Consider the following 22,626-nt stretch of genomic DNA (forward strand, 5'->3'; position numbering starts at 1 on the left):
CGTGTTAATTTGTATGTATCCCATGCATTTTTCTTCTCTGCTATATGTCTCATTAGTTCATCTGACATCCATTTAGGCCTAAACCTTGAACAATATTTCTTAGTTGGTATGTAAAGCCTAGTAGCTTCCAAGATAAGTTCTTTGAATGCTTCCCATTTTGCATTTGCTGTTGGTAACATGATCATGTTGCTGTTGGTAACATGATCAGTTGGTCCCACTGTATAGAATTTAAATACTGTCTCAGTCCATTGTAGTCGCCTTTATGAAACCAATAACCCTTCCCTTTACCCCTAATGGTAGTTACCTCTTTGAGTAAATCCCACTTCAGCACACTGTGATCACTGCCAAGTAGTGGTTCCTTTATCTGCAGATTCTTAATGCATGAAGAATCACTACTGATAATCAAATCAAGAGTATTACTCTCTCTAGTTGCCTCCCAAACATGCTGATGTAGAAAACAATCATCCAATAAATCCACAAAAGCCTTGCTAGTGTGTGAGTGACCACCCCCCAAATTGCAGTCAATATCTGGGAAATTAAAATCCCCCATTATAAGACTTATGTACTGGCCCACTCTATTTCCCTGTACAGTTTCTTATTATACTCCTCAGAGTCATTAGACCTGTAGCACACTCCTACTCTCAATTTTGATCTCCCACTGCTTATGTCACACCAAACTGACTAGACACTGCACTGTCCAGCGATGTCGACTAGCTTCACTTCCTTGGATTTAATGTGTTTCTTAACTAATAGCATAACCCCTCCTCCTCTGAAACTTCTTAACTAATAGCATAACCCCTCCTCCCAGCAGTCTCTGAAATATCCCCAAATTCCAGTTCTGCATTCCTTATGTCTGTGTGACACCACGTCTCTGATATCCCAACAATATCTGCCTTTGGTGTTTTGAGCAATACCTCAAATTCATCAAATTTATTTACTAAACTCCTAGCATTGGTGTACACGCAAGTATACCTGCACCTGTTTCTATTCTTAGCTACCCTAACACAACCCATGTGTGTACTTGTACCGCAACGACTCCCAGCAGTCTCTGAAATATCCTGCATCTTGTTTTTCACGCTTCTGCTCATTCCAATAGAAGCAGTGCAAGAATCACTTTCACCTCTGCCAGTGGCTATTGTTAATCTATTATTCTTTGTATCCCCCCAAGCTAGCAGTTTTCCAACCCACCTAACACTGCCTCGATAGCATCAGCAAATATTCTTGCACCCTTTCTATCAAAGTGTATCACATCCCTGTAGAAGCAGTCTCTCCTGTTAACAAATACAGTCCAGGCTGAAAAAAATTCTACCCCTTGAGCCTTGCACAATCTTTCCAGGGCCGAATTGATCGACTGTAGTCAATTGGTCAGTTGTAGAAGTGTCTTTGACGAGCCAAGAGAAGGAAAGCCATCAACATCCACAGACAGTGAGACGGTTGCAAAGGTTGAATAGCTGGTGTTGAGTGACAGATGTGTGACAATTCATTTCATTGCAAATGCAGTGGGAATTGTTATGGGCCACAGCATTTTACATGACCATCTGCACGATTGGTTCCAAGATTGCTGACATCTTTGCAGAAGCAATGTCGAATGCAGTATTCTTTGCAACTGTTGGATTTGTGTAATGCAAATGTTGAGACTTTTTTGATCAGTTGGTGACAAATGACGAGTACTGGTCCAGAGACTAAAGACATGTCAAAGTAGTGGCTTTAATTTCGTCTCAGGAAGTCATTAATGAAATGGAATTGTGGTTTCGGGCAAAACGTGCGAACTTATATGATCAAAGCGTTAAACAACTGATCCATAGATGGGAATGTTACTATACATGGAGAGTACATAGAAAAAGATTAAAGTTTCTGTGAAGTTTCACCTTTTTAGGGTTATTATTCGTAGGTAAGGGTACGGACTTTTTGATATCCCCTCGTATCCTTGATGATAGTTACGTCTTTACAAGTTACAGTTATGTATTACAAGCTCCAGAAAAGCATAAGTGTTTTGCTATTTTATTTACTTAATTGTCATATTATATTGTACTTTATAAGTAGCCTCATAGTTCTAGTTATGCTCGTTATTTTTAGTTTAGATAGTTTTTGTAGGTTACTACTTAATACAGTGTGCCAATTAAATAACGAGACTGATGCTACTACAAAAAAAATAATAATACTAACGGCAAAGTAAGGTTATATTTTTGAAGTAATCACCTCCGATGTGTACCCACTGTTTACATCTTTTATACAAGGTTTGAAAGCACTTCTGGAACTTCTATTCTGGTACTGCTTTCAGCTGGTCGGTCACTGCAGCCTGGATGTCCTGTATCGCATTGCTTTCATGGCTGTTTTCATTTTGGGGAACAAAAAAAAAAAAAAAAAAAAAAAAAAACTTGTGCAGGTGCCAAATCTGGTGAATATGGGGATGTTCGATGACTGGAATCTATTTTTTTTTTTTTTTTTTTACCAAAAACACTCGATGCAACACTACTCTCTTTTCTCATTGCTCGAAACTCAACGGATGTGGTACAAATTGGGAACAGAAATTTTTTGTTCTGGCCTGGAAAAGGCCTGGATAAGAAATTTTTTTCTTATCCAGGCCTTTTTTTAGAGTTTCTTGTACAGATTCCTTATTGCTACCGATCATCTCAGCAAGCAACCTCATGAAATTGATCTGTCTTCAGTCTCAATTTTTCTAACCTTTTTGACAATCTCTGGTGTCTGAACAGAGATCGGTAGGCCAAGTCGGGGATTATCTTCTAATGACTCGCGTCCTTTATGAAAACAAGAAAACCATTCAAACACTCTTGGTCGAGACAAACATTCATCAGCATAAACTTTTTTTTAAATCCTCAGAAGTTTCCGTAGCACTTTTCCCAATTTATAATAAAATTTGATAACTGCTCTTTGCTCCATTTTCAATTTTCTGACGATATGCACAAAACTACTACTGTTTCCGTCATAAATCATGAACTACTGACTGGACAAGCTTAACTTGCACTCGTTGGAAAGAGTACACTCTAGCAGATGTAATCATGTACTGTTTTGGCCTCTTACAGTAATACTAAACACAGTCTTGTTATTTAATTGGTGCACTGTGTATTCATAAAACCATTGTTTCGTTTGGATCTTGCAGCCTTTGTTTTCTTATAGAGTGAGCGGTAGAGAATTAAAATTTTTAATTTTGGTAAATTGGTAGCTCTAACATAAAACTAGATAGCATTAATATGTATCACTGCATTTAGGAATTTATTAGATAGTGTAGTATTGATAATTCATTAATTAATTTTATTAATCTTAATTTTCATTTTTAATTTGAATGTCATGCCCCAGACTTGAGCAGCAAAGGAACAGGCACAAAATCACAGGAGCACAAAGTAGCAGTAGCAAAGTGCTGTGACTCAGGGGAGAACTGAAGGGGATGATTCTCCAACGCATCAGACTAAAAAATGTGCAACTTGTGAAATGTTTGTGGAATACTCTGGAACAGGAAATGATCTAGCCGAGGAGGATGTCTTTGTAGGTGCTAGGTGCAGAGAATGTCAAGAAATTAGGTGCGAACTCAGCGTTCTGATGGTTCCTTATGAGAGCTTGAGGAGTCGGGTAGATGCCCTTAAAGGTATTAAAATGGGTGACCCATCAAGCGCTCAGCTGCCCAACTCAATGCCAGAGCTCACTCTTGTGCATTAGGCAACACAGTGGCAATCACCAAGGCAGAATGTGCTAACTCCCAGGAGTTAGTTATTGTTGGTGACTATTGTCAGGGAGATGGGTAATATATTGTTAAAAAGGATAGGTGGAATAGGACAAGGATATGTCTGCCAGGGGCAAAAGTTAATGATGTAGAACAGATATCATCTCTTAAGGGCACAAAGGGCGATGTTGTACATGTTGGCACTAATGACATTGAGTAAGAGATCTGCAGATTTACTAACAAGTATAGGTCAATGCTGAAAAAAAAAAGTTGAGTTAGGGTTAAATTTGAAAGTGTCTGCAATTCTGCTCAGATACGATAGGAGAGAGTATATGATGAGAACCTTGTCAATCTTGGCCCTGGAGGGATTTTGCGAGGCTCATGGGACAGAATTTTTTTTCAGCATATTTGTGATTGCTAACAGGAGAGACTGCTTCCACAGGGATGGGATACACTTAAATAGGAGTGCAAGAGTGTTTGCTAATGCTATTGAGGCAGTGTTAGGTGGGTCAAAAAAATTTCTAGCTTGGGAAGATTCACAGACTATAAGGTTAAAAGTAGCCACAGGCAGAGGTGAAAGTGATTCTTGCACTGCTTTTATTAGAATGAGCAGTGGCCTGGAGGGTGGGATGCTGGGGTTTCAGGGATTGAAACCCCAGAGTCATCATGAAACATAAATACATGGGCTGCGGTAAGGTAACTAAGAATAAGAATAGGTGCAGGTATACATGCAGTACGCCAATGCTAGATGTATAGTAACTAAATTTGAAGTGCTGGTCAACACATCAAAGGCAGTTAGTATTGGGATATCAGAGACGTGGTGTCACACAGATATTAGGAATCCAGAATTGGAATCCTCTTTTCAGGTTCACAGACCTGATTTGCCCCATTTGCTTCAGGTCTGTGAACCCGAAAAGAGGATTCGGTCAGCATGATGGGTATCGGCAAGGAACCTGAAACGTTACCTAATGTATATTAGTTTAGGCTAATGCTTAAATAAAATATATTAGTAACTATAAGTGGTTTTGATATATATTAATAATTCGTAATAAATTTAGTAATACTTAGGTGATTTTTGAATTGCAAAGTACTTAACTTAAAATATTCTAAGAGTATTAACTTCAGTGGATATTTTATATTATAAAGTAAGATTGATTTTCTTCTGTTACAGTGTGAAAAGCTACATATACTAGCATGTCCAGAACTTTCTCTTAAAGGACACTGTACTAAAGGGTCCTTATGTCCTTACCCGCATCATCTTAAACAAGGAAGAAAGAGGAATGTATCAGATTGCTTGCAGTTGGAGAAGCATAGAACTGAAAAAAGGTATTGCATATTAAATGTTTTTAACATTAGCTTACATTTTTTATGCTAAATACAAATATTTTTTCATTCCTTGTTAATAGCACTTTTCTTGCAACACATATACCAGACTAACAAAGAGATTTTTGTATACAAGGTTAATTAACAGTCAGCATCCAATTTTTTATATGGCTGTAATTCACCTAATTGCAGCCACATTAAGTTTCAAAGAAACTTAAATTTGAAACCACCTTGACAAAGAACCCTTTTAAATAGGTTTTTTTTTTTAAATCTGATTTTGGTTGTAAGCAAGAAGTAAGGATGCTACTTTGTTATTCATAATGAATTAATGTTAAATATGAATAATCCTAATTAGACCACATAAATTGCTATCAACCGAATTACAGGTAGTTCTTGACTATGCATTAATTTGTTCCTAGCGCACACTTGTAAAGCGAAAACTCGTAAAGCGGGAATATATTTCACATAGACATAAGGTTAAAAATAAGGGTTACGTTCTCAACAATGAAATTAGTTAGCTAATTAGTTTGTTTAAACAATGGTTGATTTATCCAAAGAAATGAAAACGTAGCCTGCAAAATCAAGCAAATTATAATAGAGAAATTATTTATGACTTACAAATGTTAAAGAATGTTTATTCTTCATTGTCGACTAAATGCACACTCGTTGATTACTCATTATTGGCTCGGTACTCGTTGATTTGTCGCACAAGGAGTCGTTTTCTTCAGAAATGCTTCAAGAGGCATTTATTTCCAAGGCATTTATAAATTTCAATAGCATTCATAAGCATTTTTTAACGGCACACACAAATTGCAACTAACACGATTCGCGTGGAGTAACAAGTTTGCGAAGCTTTAAAAAAATGAAGAGAAGATTCAGAAAATTTATTTGGTTTTTATACGATTGAAGATTTCAGTAAAGGGGAAACACATTTCACCATAATAACGTAAAAAACTACACAATTCTACTACCCGTTTATAACTATTAGTAGTGGCATGTGATGCAAGAAAGCAAGTGTATGAGCTTATGCGGCATCAGCCAAAAAAAAAAAAAAAATTCACACAACCCTCTAAATGTTTGTCCAGTTCCTCCTTAAATTTATTTAACCTATCAACTTCCACGACAGATGGAAGTTTATTCAAGCAATTTACCACCCGCTGGCTAAAGGCAAATTTCCGCCCATCTATTCTACATCTCTTTCCTTAATTTGAATTTGGAAAATTAAATGCACAGGGCATAATCCTTATGGGTTTTGATAATTAACTATATAGTATCGGTGTAAATACACCATATTTAACCCATATATTTGAACTACGTATATAGCGTAGAGGGCATCGTTTTAATTGTATCTCATAATGTGGTTGTTGTATTACCTGGGTACCTGCCCGCCCACTGATGATGAAGCCGCACAGCTTCGAAACGACCGTCTGGGTGGTGGTACCGCTGAAAATAAATAACAGTAGTCTTCTCTACTAGAGAAGCATTATTTATTTGAAGTAATACAATAGTAGCTATCTCATTGTGAAGGCAACCACATTATGAGATACAATTAAAACGATGCCCTCTATGCTACATATGTAGTTCAAATATATGGGTTAACTATGGTGTATTTACACCGATACTATATACTTAATTTGAATTTATGCCCCTTTAGGTTCGTAATCTGAACAAGTGGAAGAATCCCATCAGAATTCAGCGTGCTCAACCCATTCAAGGCCTTATACACCTCAATCAGATCACCGTGCAGGTGCCTAGTTTCCAGCCACTGCAGTTTGCAAAACTTAAGCCTCTCTTGGTAAGAGGATCCCTTCATTCCCCTCACCAATCTTGTTGCTCTTACCTGTACGCAGTACTCAAGGCGTGGCCTGACCATTGCCTTATACAGAGGGACCATCACCTCCTTTTCCCTGCTAGCAAAATTCCTATATATCATTGACAAAACCCCATGACCTGCTCTGGCAGCCTGTCTGCATTGCTCAGAAAACTTCATATCTGACTGCACAATAACTCCCAGGTGTTTTTCATTTTTTAAGTGTAGTACCACAGAGTTGGTACACTTCTCTGGGGTTACTTCTACCCATATGCAGTACTTTGCATTTGTTAAGGTTAAACTTCAGTTGCCACTTCTTAGCCCATCTGCCCAAATTATCTAGATCCTGTTGCAATAGCACACTGCCATTACTTTCATTAACAACCCTACTAACCTTTGTATCATCTGCAAACTTCGATACTAAGCCTGATATACCTTCATCAATATCATTGATAAATATACAAAACAACAGTGGACGTAACACCGAACCCTGTGGGACTCCACTAATAACATTAGTCCACGAAGAGCAGCACCTATTGATTACCACTTTGTCTTCTCCACTCAACCATCCTTTTATCCATTGTAGCAACTTATCCTTAATACCATTCTGCTCCAATTTATACAGTAGTCTACCATGCGCAACAATGTCAAAAGCTTTTCTGAAATCCAGGTATATGATATCAATATTATTTTTTGCATCCAGTTCCTTTGTAACCACATCATAATATCCTATCAAATTTGTCAGACAAGACTTTCCCTTAACAAAACCATGCTCTGTCTGAACTATAACTGAAGTCCTGCTGTGATGATCCTGCAGTGCTTCTTTAACCAGTGCCTCCAAATCACAGGTCTATAATTACTTGTGTCAGCCTTTGATCCTCCTTTGTGAATTGGGGTCACATTTGCACATCTCCAGTCTATGGGTACCTCCCCTGAGTCCAAAGAAGCTCTCATAATTATGGCTAGGGGTTTGCTTACTTCCTTTGCCACCTCCTTTAATATAACTGGATAGATCCCATCCACCCCAGGTGCATTTCCTATATTTAACTTCAACAATTTCTCCTCCACCTTGCTTGCACTAACACTCAATAAACCAGAAAGTGCAAATTGTTTTTATGATCGTGACCTCCAGAAATGTGCTTTAGAAAAATATCACAAAGGCATTTGAAATTGATTCTCATAACAGAACGGCGCCTCCGTAGCCAGGTGGGAAGGAGCAGCAGTGCGTAGCACACGCTTTTTGATTAAACCGGGGTTCGAGCCTGTCACCACCAAATACGGAGGATGCGGAAAGGTCAGGGAATGACCACCGCATAACCCGGAGCAATATGGCCTTAGTTGCTAATGCTCCTTAAAAAACCAAACAACATAATAACAGAACATATGATAATGATGAAAGTGTTGTGCATTTTAATGATTTGAATTGGTAACTAATAAAATTTACAAACCATGCTGACAACCTTTTTAACCTTAAGGACTTAAGGTTACACTCGTGACCTTAAAAAAGACATTTTAGAGAGATAAATAGCTTAGTTATACAGGGAAAACTTAAACTTCCGAGATCTTGAAACGAATTACCAAGAAACAATGTGTTATTGGGTTCACATGATATTTTAACCATACGATTGTGTCTCTGGAATGGATTAATATTGTAAATCTGGGTACACTGTATTGTATAGCTATGCACGTGGTTTTAAATCCGGTATTTATGAATGTTTAACATTCATTTTTTGCAATTAATATTCATATTTTTGATTTTATTGATACTGGATACTTGGGGAAAAAAATTCGTAAACCCGAGAACTTGCAAAGCGAGAACTGCCTGTATTTTACTGTGTACAAAGAAATTGTAATATTGTTTTTATTATGTACAAAGTATTAAAGTACTCTATACATACTAAAACTTGCATTATTAGTTAAACTTCCACACAACAAAATAAAATAGTTTGTCTAACTAGTTTTTTTAACATTTTAACCTTGTAGTTGCTCTGGCTTCATTCTTTCTTGAGAAGGTTCAATGACCGGATTCTATTTGAAATCCAGAAATATTGCTACTTATTAAGTAATTCTATTGTGTGAGTTTGTAACTAACTTATTTTAATATTTTGTACAAAGAAAATTCACTTTAATAACTCATATGGTTTAATTAGTGTTATTCATATTCAGCCTGATTTTGGTTTCACATATATGCTTGAACAAATCAGTCAGCCTCCAGCAAGACATAATTCCTTTTTCTGTCAGTCAATTTATTATCATCTAATAAGCATGAAAACAATGAATACAGATAGCTCTAACCTTTTTTGATAAAAAATGAGTGCAACATAGATGTAACACATGCTAGGTAATGATAGAAAATGTCACACCACAGGCCTGCCCCTAACATTTGCAGGGCCCAGGGCATGAGGTTGGTCCTTGAGGTTGTCACAGACATTCTCTCAGATATGCCAGACAAGTTGTACTTGCTACCGGGGAGTCTAAAACGCTGATGGAACTGATATTCGGGTGACACTCAAGTCAAGTGGACCCAATTTCGGCAAAGTCCGGACGGTCTGTTACAGCCAAATCCTCTGCTTGCACCTTCACGATGGTGGGACTGTTAGTAATCCTGGGTATAACTTCCATGCACAAATACATGGTGGGTGACCACCCAGGTGTGAACCAACCTAAGCAGGGGTCGAGGTGTGGCACCCACACCACATGGAGGACCGCCGCCCCTCTATGTTACCAGGCAGTACTAGGTGGTAGATGACTCATCAACAGGTGAAATACCATGACTTTGCTTATTGGAGGCTTGAAGTGGTGGAACCCATGTTTAGTCTCTAGAGCTAAGTTCCGGTCAACCCTTCCCTATCTCTTCCATCATGCAGTATGATTGATGACTTTTGAGGTTATGATGAACGTCGTGGCGAGATCCAATATTCCTTACATTTCGAGGGTACAGCTCTAAAACGGTGTTCGCAGGCTGGCCGCTAGTTAGTACACTGGACCGAACCTATTGGTAACTCTCTGGGAGGCTTTCGGATCAGCTAGTGTATAATCTTACTACATCTACTGTGCCAGATAGTGACTGGAGGGAGTCCGAGTAGTGTGTATGCGGGGAGCATTGTCGAGGCCACGTTATGTCAAGGATCTGGGTATATTCTTACCACGTGTACGCCATATCCAAAAATTTCATTACTTCATACAGCATGTCCCACCCACTTTTTCTTACTATTGAATACACCATGAATTGTCAAAATAATAGAGCACGCTTATCTGCGAAAAGATCTAAACCTCCCAAGCACTTCTTAATTCATTTCACAAATATACGTGGTCTCAATTCTAATCTCAACGATGTCCATTTCCACTTGCAGTCTGCCAAACCCCATGTACTTTTTCTGACAGAATCTCATTTATTGGTTGATTCAACTACTGCTCATCTCAGATGCCCAAATTATTCGCTGAATGATTCCTTTTGTCTCAAAGGTGGTACTTGTGCATATGTCCGTTCTGATAATCCCTGTCAGAGACTTGGCAATTTGGAATCTCCTCTCTTTGATCTTCTCTGGCTTAAAATTTCTCTACCGTTCTCCCAACTACACTAATCACTTGGAGCTCTTTGACTTCCTCTCTTTGCAACTTGACTTTCTCCAGTCCAACTTTCCTAACAGTGAGGTAATTTTCCTTGGTGATTTTAATGTTCACAACTCCAGCTGGCTTCCGTTTTCTAGTCACATCGACCCAGCAGGTCGAGATGCTGAGGCTTTTGCAATTACTAATGACCTAGCACAGATTGTTCATTTACCTACAAGAATACCGGACAATCCTAATCATACAGCCAATACGCTTGATCTTTTTCTCACAAACAGCCCTTCTGAGTACACGGTTGAAGTGAGAGGTCTAGGAACTTCAGATCACAACTTAGTGATTGTCTCTTCTCCAACGGAATCTTTATCTCATGGCTATTCCCAACCTCGTGTTTGGCATTACAAGAGTGCAAAATGGGATGACCTGCGATACTTCTTCTTTTCCTTGGTCAGATTACTGTTTCAAAACTTCTGATGTCAACGTTTGCTCAGATCGTATCAGTGAAATTATTCTTGCAGGAATGGAATCATTTATCCCACACTCCACTTTAAAATCTTGTCCTTTATCTAAACCTTGGTTTTCTAATAAATGTGCTAAGGCTGTTCAAGAGAAGAATGTTGCATATCGTAATTGGCTTGTTTCTAATTCTTCAGTGTCATTTTCTGCCTACACCAAAGCTCGCAACAATTGTAAAGCAGTTATTAATCAGTCCAAACTAGAGTTTGAACAGGCTAAGAGTAGAAAACTTGCTTCTTGCCCTAATGGTAGCCGAGCATTCTGGTCTCTTGCCAAAGCTATTGGCCACAACTTTTGCCCATCTCTGCTCCCACCTCTGTCCAAACTAGATGGTTCTGTTGTCACTTTAGCCAAGGATAAAGCTGACCTGCTAGCATCCCATTTTTCTTCCAGCTAATTTATTAATGATCTTGGTAAAACACCTCCCACCATTCCCAACACGCTCCATTCAATGCCTCCTGTGGTCTTCCGTCAAAAGGATATCAGAAGGATTTTGATGAATCTTGATGCTAAGAAAGCTCCAGGTCCTGATGGTATTTCTCCACTTGTTCTCAAAACCTGTGCTCCTGAACTTACTCCTATTCTTTGCCACTTTTTTCACTTTCTTATTCCAAAGGTGTTTTTCCTTCTGCTTGGAAATTTGCTCATATTCAGCCAGTTCCTAAAAAGGGTGACAAATCCCTCCCTTCCAATTATCGTCCCATTGCGATTATTTCTACTCTTTCTAAAGTAATTGAGAAATCAATTAACCGCCAACTCTTAAACTACCTAGAAACCTTCTGTCTGATTAACGATCGCCAGTATGGATTCAGTCAATGTCGATCCACTGGTGATATTCTGACTTATGTTATCCATTTATGGTCTAATTCAGTGGAAAGTTCGGTGAAACACAAGTAGTTGCTCTTGATATCTCAAAGGCTTTCGATCATGTTTGGCATAAAGGTCTTCTAAACAAGCTTCAATCTTATGGTTTGCCAACTGTTTTTAGTAATTGGTTATCCAGTTTTCTCTCTAATCGTTCACTGAGGGTGATGGCTCTGTCTTCTAAGTTCTCCACTAATGCCGGTGTCCCCCAAGGTTCAGTTCTTTCCCCCACTCTTTTCCTCTTGTATATTAATGACCTTCTTCCATTGACCGGAAATCCTATCCATAGTTTTGCTGATGATAGCACATTGCATTCCACTTTCCATTTTGAGAAACCTTGTCCTGCTCAATCAGCTTCAACTTCTCGAAAATCTGCTACCAATTCCTTAAATGCCGATCTTCAGGTAATTCTCCAGTGGGGCAAAGACAACTTAATTGATTTCAACCCTTCTAAAACTCAGTCTTGTCTTATATCTCGCAAAAAGGATTCTTCTGCTCCAATGCTTATCTTTAGTGACACTCCGATTTCTAGGCAAAATGATATATCTCTTTTGGGGATTACCCTGACTTCTAATCTCTCTTGACACAAGCACATTACAAATATTGCTTCCTCTGCATCTAAAATACTTGGTTTTCTCTTTCGCTCTTGGCGTTACTTTTCTTCCAAACAGCTGCTCACTTTGTATAAATCGCAAATCTGCCCTGCCATGGAATATTGTTCCCACATCTGGGGTAGTGCCCCCGAAACCTCTCTCAGGCTTCTTGATTCCATTCAGAAGAGGGCAGTTAGGTTAATTAATGATTCATCTCTAACAGAGTCTCTCCACGCCCTTTCTCATAGACATACTGTTTCTGCTGCATGCCTCTTCTACAGATACTTCCATGAGCACTGTTCTTCCGAATTGGCTTCTATAATTCCCGCTCTCTCTTTCAAAACAGTCCGAACACGTGCCGCCACCAGCCAACATCCATTTACTGTCCAACTTCAAACCCACAGAACCAACTTTTCATCTTCCTCATTTATTCATTCAACTGCCGTTTTCTGGAACAACCTTCTTTCATATGTATTTCCTGAAAATTACAATCTACAGAAGTTCAAGTCCAATGTCAACAAATATCTTCTTTCGTCTTCTCAACCTCCAACCCAAGCATGGTACGAAGTACTATAGGTTCTAATACCTCTCGTCTTTGGGGTTCAGAAAAAAAAAAAAAAAAAAGTACAAATGCAGGCCCACATACCTATGTCTATATATTTAAAAGTTATAAATCAAGTTAACAAACTGTTAAATAAAATATATTCTATCCTCCTACTTTGACAAAATCAAAAAATATCCGTACTAGCTGTGGTTTTTATATGTAAAACATAGTTGAAAGTCGAAAAATATTCAAAGACGACTGAATTTAATTATGACACATGTCTGGGCGATGTTTGGACGGGTAATAAAATAAAGACATACAAAAATCATAAATTATTATGTACAGTCGATTCCGGTTATTTGGGATACATCGGGACTAGTGCATTTTGGCCTGATTAAGCGGCTTCCCCAATTATTCGAAGGTTCAAGTAAATAGCTAAAAATATAGTGGATCCCCGCTTTACGATTGATTCTCTGTACAATCAAATCATGTTATGATGGACTCACCATAGTAGAGTACCGTTCGCTATATGATATGTAGTAAGATAGTACAAACATGATCACTGGTCATTGTGATCATATTTGTGAGTCGAATTTTAATTCTATTAAACAGCAATTCTAATAAGTAAAAATAGAAGGAATATTATCCATAGGCTATAAAAGTAAAGATAGCACAAATTTATTCTTTATTACCCTACCAATTAAAAAATTAAATGATATGTGAAAATCAGAAGAATATTTTCCACAGGTTATCAAAATAAAAATAAATTTATGCTTTCATGCATAGCTTAATTAATAAAAATTTAATTTTTATTAATAATTAATTAATAAAATTGTACTGTAATATGTGCATACTTAACTAGTTGATATTTCTGTTCACTGACACTTGGGGGGGGGGGTTAAAATTTAAAACAGCAAAAAAATAAAATAAAATAACCAATCAATAACAAAGAACATAGCCCGCACAAATTGCAAGCTGACCGGGATAGCATGGTGGGTAAAGTGCCTGGCAACCCAAGGTCGTGGTCGTGGGTTTGAATCCCACCTCAGGCTTGGATCAGAGTAGAAAATGCTAAAACCTTGGGAGGTGCAAATGGCCACAGAAGCTGATGCACCAGCAACTAACAAAAAAAAAAAAAAAAAAAAAAAAATGAACTAAACACGATTGCACGAGTGAGAATGGAGTAACAAGTTACAAAGCTTAAAAAATAGGAATGAAGAGAAGATTCTGAAAATTTATTTGTTTTTTTTTATACGATTGAAGATTTCATGGAAGGGGAAACACATTTCACCATAATAATGTAAAAACTCACAGAATTCCAGCTGTCAGTATTTATCGCAAATTCAATAAGATCAAGTTTACTTGGCACACTATGGCCATAGATGCCAAGGCACCTAAAAAATTCCCAAACAAACAAACAATCAAGTTTACTATCCATTTATAATAGATTGCACTAACAGTAAAGCCCAATAAACCAGAAACTGCTAATTGTTTTATGGTTGTGACCTCAAGAAATCCGACTGGACCACGTGGTATGGTTGGAGACAGGCGTAGGGTAATCTTGAGCGTGCGGTCTCCTGCCCCAATTAAATGAAATGTCCTAATTAACCAGAGAAAACTCTGGTTATTTTCTCGATTAGGTTCTGTTCTTTAAGATTTGTCCCAAATAAACAGCTGCCCGATTAACCGGTGGCCCAAATAACTGGAATCCACTGTATTTATTCCATAAAATTTATTTTTCTTGCCTTCATTTCAGCAAAATTGCTAATTATATTGTTATAATCAGATTTTTACATAATTTGTGTTCTGTTGACAGTAATGAAAAATTAGACAACCTTTCTTGAGTCGTAGTTCTTAGATAGTTTTTTATTAATTTAAATTTGGAGAAACTTTGCTTTGCTGAAGTAATAGCAACTGGAATTGTCTATACAATTCTTACAGCAATACTTGGATTTGGAAATGAACCATGAATTTTGCATATCATGTTCAAACATTGTAATGGGTCGCATATGATAAGTTATCGCTATCACTTATATTGTGATTTTTATCGTCTCTTAAAGCAATCTAAAATTTTTCAATGCTGGGATATATTATAAAGAAAACCGAAAATAGCAATATGTTGCTCAATTTGTTCAAATCTCTCTTCAATCAAGACTATACCTTGATCTATAATGGCCAGAAAATGGTCTCTATAGAAATTAGTTTCAGGGTTATTTGTATGTGAATCTTCTCCTTGCAAACGTTTTAGTTTCCTTGTTCTAATTTCCTTATATTTTATTGGAACGTCACTTTTGTTGTATATTTCACTTTGGCTATTTTACTTGTAAAAGTGATTAAAAAATTTTTAATCACTTTTACAAGTAAAATAGCCAAACTTAGATCTGTTTGGGTTTTTTTGTAAGCTTTTGCTAACATTATTAATAGCAAGCAACAGTTCATACCAAATATATATCTGTGGATAGTGCAAATTCAGAATTAATTTAATTTTCTGTCAGAGACCAGGATTCACTCTTTATTTGAGGATCTTCTGTTGTTTTTGCTTAAATCTTCTAGTGTACCTTGTCTAAATTAAAGCTAATTGCTTTAACAGCATTTAGTTGGCACCCCCCCCCCTGTGTGTCCAAGAGTGGTTGCAAGGTCAAATTTGATATTTGTTTCAAGATATCTGTTCCTTCAATATATAAATTCCATCTTTGGGCAGATTCAGAAAATATCTGCCCAAAGATTATCGTATATAATCTTTGAATTGTCCAAAGAATTTTATTGCTTTCGGCACAGTTGAGGCTATGTCTCCTAATAACAAATTCAAACTATGCACTGTGCATGGCACAAAGAATGCTTCTGGATTTTTGGCCAAAATTCTGGTTTCTACACCTTTTTCTTTACCAACCGTGTTAGCATCATCATTGTCATGGGCTTGCTCTTGACAGCCTTTTAAATAAATGCCTAAAATTGAAAGTTGTTTTTTCAGTTCTTCACTTAAGTCAAAACCTGTACTTTTTACAAACAAGTGTAAAACCATTGAAATACTCAATTTCGACATCCTTGTGGTAGTTCATTCTTCTTCTGGTTTATTCATTCTCCTAGTAGTTAGACAGTACATATAATAAATGTTAGTTGTTCAACATGAGATTTATCCAGGGTGCAATCTAGTTGAACCGAGTAATATTTACTTTTTTTATTTTATGTATAATTTCTTCTCTCACTTTATTATCCATTGAATTAATAATCTCAATTTGAATTCTCCATCCTAGATAGTGATAATTTGCTTCATTAGTTTTTATCCATCTTAACATGTTCGGCCATTCTAGCATCAAATTTCAAAATCATTTCTACTAAACCTAGAAATTTTCCATTGTTTACTTTAAATATTGTGCTGTTAGTGCCACAAAAAGAATCATTATGCTTGGCTAAATATTGGACGCAATATTATTCTTTTAAGAACATCATGCTAATGTTCTATATGGGCATTTACTTGTCTTTTTTGAATACTATAGATTGTTTGCTGTTTATTCAGCCTTTTGTGACGTTTCATGTTCTTTTAATCGAGAACCTAAGTGTTTGCAGTCACAAATACCTTCATTGGCCAAAGCTGATCTTGAAGATTGGTTGTGAAACATGCTGTGAAACAAACAAAATGCTTTGTCTTTGAACTTAGAATATAAAAGCCAGTTTCTACAGTTCCTTTCTCCATTTGAAACAATATAAAATGAAATACTAAATTTTCTGTCATGTTCAACCAATGGAAAATTGTGATCATTAATTTGAATTGGATTGTGTTTTGCTAGAAACATTCTAATGCAGTAAGAAGGATGTGAAGGCCATTTTCCAGGATCATCATCCAATAAACATAGTAAAGCTCCAGAGGTTTTGTCTGTCTTGTCGAGTTTCATGAAATCAGCAAACTGGTCAAAAGCATTTCTGGAAATCAGCAAACTTTTCATCTTCTAACGGGCAGGCCAGAGTTGCATTTCTTGCTTCTGAGTTGTGAATTTGATATGAATAATACTTTGTCATTCTCATTGTTTCGATCAAATTAAATCATCTTTTAATTACTGATCAATGCTCAGAATAATCACCTGAGAGGGCATAAATTCAAATTGAGGAAAGACAGATGTATGGAAGTTTGCCTTTAGCCAGTGGGTAGTTGGTTGGTGGAACAGACTTTCATCCTTTGTTGTGGAAGTTGATAGCCTAAATAAATTTAAGTTGGACAGGTATTTGGAACGAACGGAGGGGTGAAATGGGAGCGTTTTTTTTTTTTGTTTTTTGTTTTTTTTGGGCTGATGCTGCATAAGCTTGCTTTCTTGCATCATATGCCTCTGCTAATGCAAATTTAGTAAAGAATATAAAGTTGCAGGGATTTCATCTGACTTGTTCAAATTGTGGAATTCATGAGAATAATTTTCTTTCTCATTTTCATTGTTTTGATCAGTAATTAAATATTCATTAAATAAAGAATTTGTGATGCCCTGTTTGCGAATTTTATGTATATCATGCTCGACTGGAGTCTGCTCACTTTCATTGTTTCCAGTTTTTAAAAATTTAAGCAGACCGCCCTCTCATTCTCAGTGATCTAAAGGATTAAAGAATAAAATGTAATTGTATTCAAAGTGAATGAAATTTGAATATCTTTTCATCAAAAAAGTTAAAGTAAATGTAAAATATTGAAAAATTAAAATTATTTTTCATATGTTTTAAAAAAGCGGTGTGTGTGGCACCCAGGGCACAGCAGGGGCCCCTCTTGCCCAGGTCTAAGGGCAATACTGCACACTGATCTACATTGTATGCTCTCAACTTTATCAGTATTGAAATTGATAGCAGCTAAATTTAAAATGTAACTGAGCAGTACTTCAGTCTTCATAAATTATTTTTCTGAATTAATATAGTTTATCAGAATAATCCAAAATTAACTAGAATAAGCTGATGTGCTCAAGAGGTAGGTAGATAGATGAAAATATATATACAGTTGCGGTTGATTTTTTTTTTTTTTTTTTTTTTGAATATGTAGATGTCATTATACAGCTGATACTTTTATTGAGAAAACAGATTTCATGTGGTCTACTGTGGCAAAAGTGTATTCAAAATGATGATTCAAGTAATTTTATGTGTATTAAATTTAGCTATGGTTGTAATGCCATAACATTTGCTGATAAACTGTAAGTATTTATGATAGATTGTAGTTTGGTATACAGCATACTGAATTAAATGTTTGTGACTACTTTTTTATTTATTTATTATTTTTTTTTTATGAAATGGAAGTGAAATGATTTATAAGGTCACTTTGTATTTTGTTAGTGTAATTTGAAAGAAATTGTCCACACAATAATTTTTATATATCTTATACTTTGCCTGAACATTTCAGGTAGAGTAGGTTGTGTTTTTATAAGTTAATACCCACACACATACATATACACATGCATGGTGATTTGCAAAGATGTGGCATAATTTCTGAGTTTTGACAGAAAAAGTTCATACGAACATATGTCCAATTTTGAATAATTATGAAGTTATGCGATGTTCATAGATTCTCAGCTACGTGCTATTGTGAATTGCACTTGTAACTCGTGCATCTGCATCACTTTGATTGAACATACAGGATGAGCATAAAGTCTTTCCCTGATTAAGAAAAATTATAACTTAAAAACTATGCTAGATAGAAACTTGCACCTTGTGTCATAACAAAGGTCGATGGTTAGTTTTTTTCACTGTACAGTTGCACAATCTGTGGACGATCCAGGTAGCGCTGAAATTGTTACAATGGATACATCACTGCAATCGCCAGTATCAAAATGGCGTCGATGAAGGACAAAGCTCAGTGTGTTTTGTGGTTTCATGAAATAAAATCCCCAGTTACAGTTCTGCACAACTTTATAAGAGAGTATGGGCAAGATCCACCAGATGTTAAAACCATCAGAAGTTAGTATGCAAAGTTTAAAGAGACTGGCAGTGTTGGGGACCCTAAAAGAACTAGTAGGCCTAGTGTGAGTGAAGAGACTGTTGATGCTGTGAATGATGCTTTTTGAATGCAGTTCTTGCAAGTCAACTTGTCGTGCATCAAGGGAACTTGGTATACCTCAGAGGACAGTGGTTAAAATTTTGCACAAGCAGCTTCATTTATATGCATATAAAGTACAAATTGTTCACGCCTTGGAGCAAGATGATCGTCCCTGATGTGCTGCTTTTGCTACAGAGATTCTGCAGTGAGTTGATGAAAACAGTGATTACTTTAATCGTGTTTGTTTTTCTGATAAAGCTACCTTCCACGCCTCGGGGAAAGTAAATCAACACAATGTCCGTATTTGGGGATCAGAGAACCCACATGTTGTTTTTGATAAAGAGAGGGACAGCCCTAAAGTGAATGTTTGCTGCAGCCTAATGCACAACATTAGGTCAAAAAAGGTCCAATAACAAGGTTATTTGACCTTTTTTTTTTTTGCTGAGCCCACCATTTCAGTGAATGTTTACTTGGACAGGACATGTTGTAGCAATACGTTCAACCTCAGCCATGGGTAATTTTCCAATTGTGCTACGTTTTCTAACCGATGGATTAGGAGGGATGGTCCAACACCATGGCCAGCCTGTTCACCGGACATTACCCCTCTTGACTTTTTTTATGGGGGTATGAGGACAAAGTGTATTCGACTCCGCTTCATGATACTGAAATTTTAAAGGCGAGGATAACGGATGCTTTCACGATGGTTACCGAAGAGACAGTGGAGAAAACATGGAAAGAAATTGAGTATCGACTAGACCAGGGGTGGGCAACTTTTTTCGTCAGCGGGCCGAATGAAATTTTCGCATCATGATGCAGGCCAGAATAGATTGAACGATTTAATAAAAAAAATCAGAACCTAAAAAATGTTATATTACTTGAATTACCAAATTATTAATGTATTTTTTAAAAAAAATCTGAATGTCCAATTATCATTGAAAATGCGGCATTCGGCATCAATTTTTCTTTTTTTTTTAATTGGCTCATTTTATGGGCTATAAATTATATTAAATTAAAAATTGTAATAATTAGAAAAGGCATAAAACATAAAATATCTCGCACCAATATTATTTTTTTCAATAAGAAGTCAAACCCAAAGGAACTTCGTTCGATCGATGCTACAATAATAATTAGGAAATAACTCTTTGATGCTGCGTAGAATCACTTGGTTACTGTTGTACTGGCCGCGATTCCCGATTGAACTGAATTAAGCCAAACGTTTACGGCGAGTGTAGTCAGGTATGGATTTTCTATATTTATGCATTTACCGAGGGGGCCGGATTCAACATCGTCGCGGGCCAGCTGTTGCCCACCCCTGGACTAGACATTCTCCAGGCAACAAACGGAGCACATGTAGAAGTGTACTGAAGAGGTAAAAAAAAAAAAAAAAAAAAACTTTTTGAGTTGAGGTAAAATTTGCAAAAAGCTGTGTTTGTACCCAGCATAGTTCTTGTGTAATAAATGTTTGAAATCGGGAAAAGACTTTATGCTTACCCTGTATAATGAAACATGCGCAGTGTGCAGCAGTGTCATTTCTTTGTGTTCCATTGTTAGTTTCATTACTCCTTTTTACATTTACAAATGCCGAATATGCCAGTATGGTTTATATTGATGGATTTTGTGATGGAAGTGCTGTTGCTGAATACCAGTGATGTTTTTCAGATGGACAATTTATTAGCCTAGTTTTCCAAACATTGTGAGATACTCAGATTCCCAGAATTCACATCCCATATGAATGTGTGGTTGAACAAGGTGTGGCTGAGCAAGAGAACATCATTGAGGCAATACACAATACTAGCATGTGAAGGATATCCGTGTGTTTCCCAATCAAGGTGTATGGAGAATATTACTTAAAAAAGCCATGTATCTATACCACAAACATGCTACATATGGTATGATAGATTTTTAGATTTCCATACCATGTGCAGCATGTTCAACACCTCAGGATCCCCAGGTGAGGATCCTTCTTGATGGCTGAAATTTTGTAATTGGCTGAATGACTACAATTTCCTATGAGAATTATCTGGGCTCGTTTTTTCTTACCCAAAGATACCTTGGGGCTGCAAAAACGAAAATGTATGAATTAGTTATTTTTCCTTATGGATTCCAAACCTATGGGACATCCGGTAGTTGATGTAATGAAACTCAGATCAAGTCACTATTTGGCAAGCTTCTCAGTGATTTCTTTCACCATCTTGAACAATACATTGAGTTGTTAAAATAGAAATCCTGTTGCTTCAGCTACTCATTGACACAAAAATCTTCATTTGTAATGCCAGGGCATTTTGATTTAACCCCTTCCCGGAACATTTTTTTCTTAAAAATGTGCCGTAACGGATCAACTTTTTTTATTTTACAGATTTAAAGTATGCATCATGCGACTACTCATTGTATAGTTTTTTTTGTGTTTTTTATTAATTTTTTCATAGAAAATACATGGGAGTAATTAACCCATTTGGACTATCCCGAGTTATCTTGTGTACGCCAAAAAATGTGCGAATTATACAGATTTTTTAAATAAATTAGCTCTTGAGCTAAAAGAAAGGCACAGAAAGTCTTCGTTTCATTATATAAATAAATTTAAAAAATCAAGTGGAACGCACAAGCAGTAATCACGAAATAACTACATTCTGACACACGGCCACCACAATTAGACAGGTGAGGTAAGCGTCACTTACGGGTGGCAGTTCAAGAGGGTGCCAAAATATTTTTCGATATTGTTTTTGTGAATTATTTTTGTGGGTTCAGTATTCTACATTCAGGACAGCAAATTATATTTTGCTTGCTGGCGGTACAGGAATGCACACTGTTCTGACATTGCTGCTATAAAACGAAAGCCAGTCATCTGCTGCCAGGCGTAAGAAAATCCTGAGAAAACTCAGGATTTACCTGGCTAATGCAAAATTAGCCAGATAAATGCCAGAGAAAATATGTTTCAGTCCTAAATTTGGAGGTATTACTGTTTGCTTTGAGTATTATTGTATCCCGAGATATTTCGTTTAGTTCCAAATAACTTTTAAAACTAAAAACGAGATATCTCTGGATAATCCATGAAAGGGGTTAAAGTATAAAAACACTACTTCATTTGACGACCATTTAGGCCTAAACCTTGGACAATATTTCTTAATAGGTATGAAACTTTTAGTAGCTTCCATGATTAATTCCTTGAATGCTTCCCACTTAGGATTTGCTGTTGGTAACATCATCAGTTGATCCCACTGTACAGAATTTAAAAACTGTCTGAGACCACTGTAGTCACCTTTACGGAAGCAAAAATCCTTTCCTTTACCCCTGATGGTAATTATCTTTAAGTAAATCCCACATCAGTACACTGATCACTGCCACCTAGTGGTTCCTCTGTCTGCACATTGTTAATACACGAATGATCACTGCTGATTACTAGATCAAGAGTATTACCCTCTCTGGTTGACTCTCGAACATGCTGCTGCAGAAAACAATCATCCAATAAATCCACAAGTCTTACTAGTATGCGAGTGACCTACCCACAAGTTCCAGTCAATATCTGGGAAGTTAAAATCTCCCATTATAAGACATTCTGATTTACTAGTCCACTCTATTTCTCTGTACAATTGTTCATTGTACTCATTCGAGTCATTAGGCCTATAACACACTCCTACTTTTATTTTTGCTTTTGCAGTGCTTATGTCACACCAAACTGACTCAACAGGATCTGAAATTGGGCAGATGGGCTGAGACGTGGGAACTGAAGTTTAG

The 22,626-nt window shown here is 36.8% G+C and overlaps 1 protein-coding gene across 1 annotated transcript in view; it reads left to right on the forward strand.

Moving 5' to 3' along the window:
* Positions 1 to 22,626, forward strand: part of LOC150079070 (uncharacterized) — a 162,554-nt gene that overhangs the window by 138,529 nt on the left and 1,399 nt on the right. Inside the window, exon 7 of the mRNA XM_090382692.1 lies at positions 4,851 to 5,005. Coding sequence (XP_090238818.1) covers positions 4,851 to 5,005 — 155 coding nt within the window. The remainder of the gene's footprint in view (positions 1 to 4,850; positions 5,006 to 22,626) is intronic.

Source organism: Mastigoproctus giganteus, chromosome 10, assembly GCF_048544385.1.
Source record: "Mastigoproctus giganteus isolate SK-2022 chromosome 10, ASM4854438v1, whole genome shotgun sequence".
In the NCBI taxonomy this organism is placed as follows: Eukaryota; Metazoa; Arthropoda; class Arachnida; order Uropygi; family Thelyphonidae; genus Mastigoproctus; species Mastigoproctus giganteus.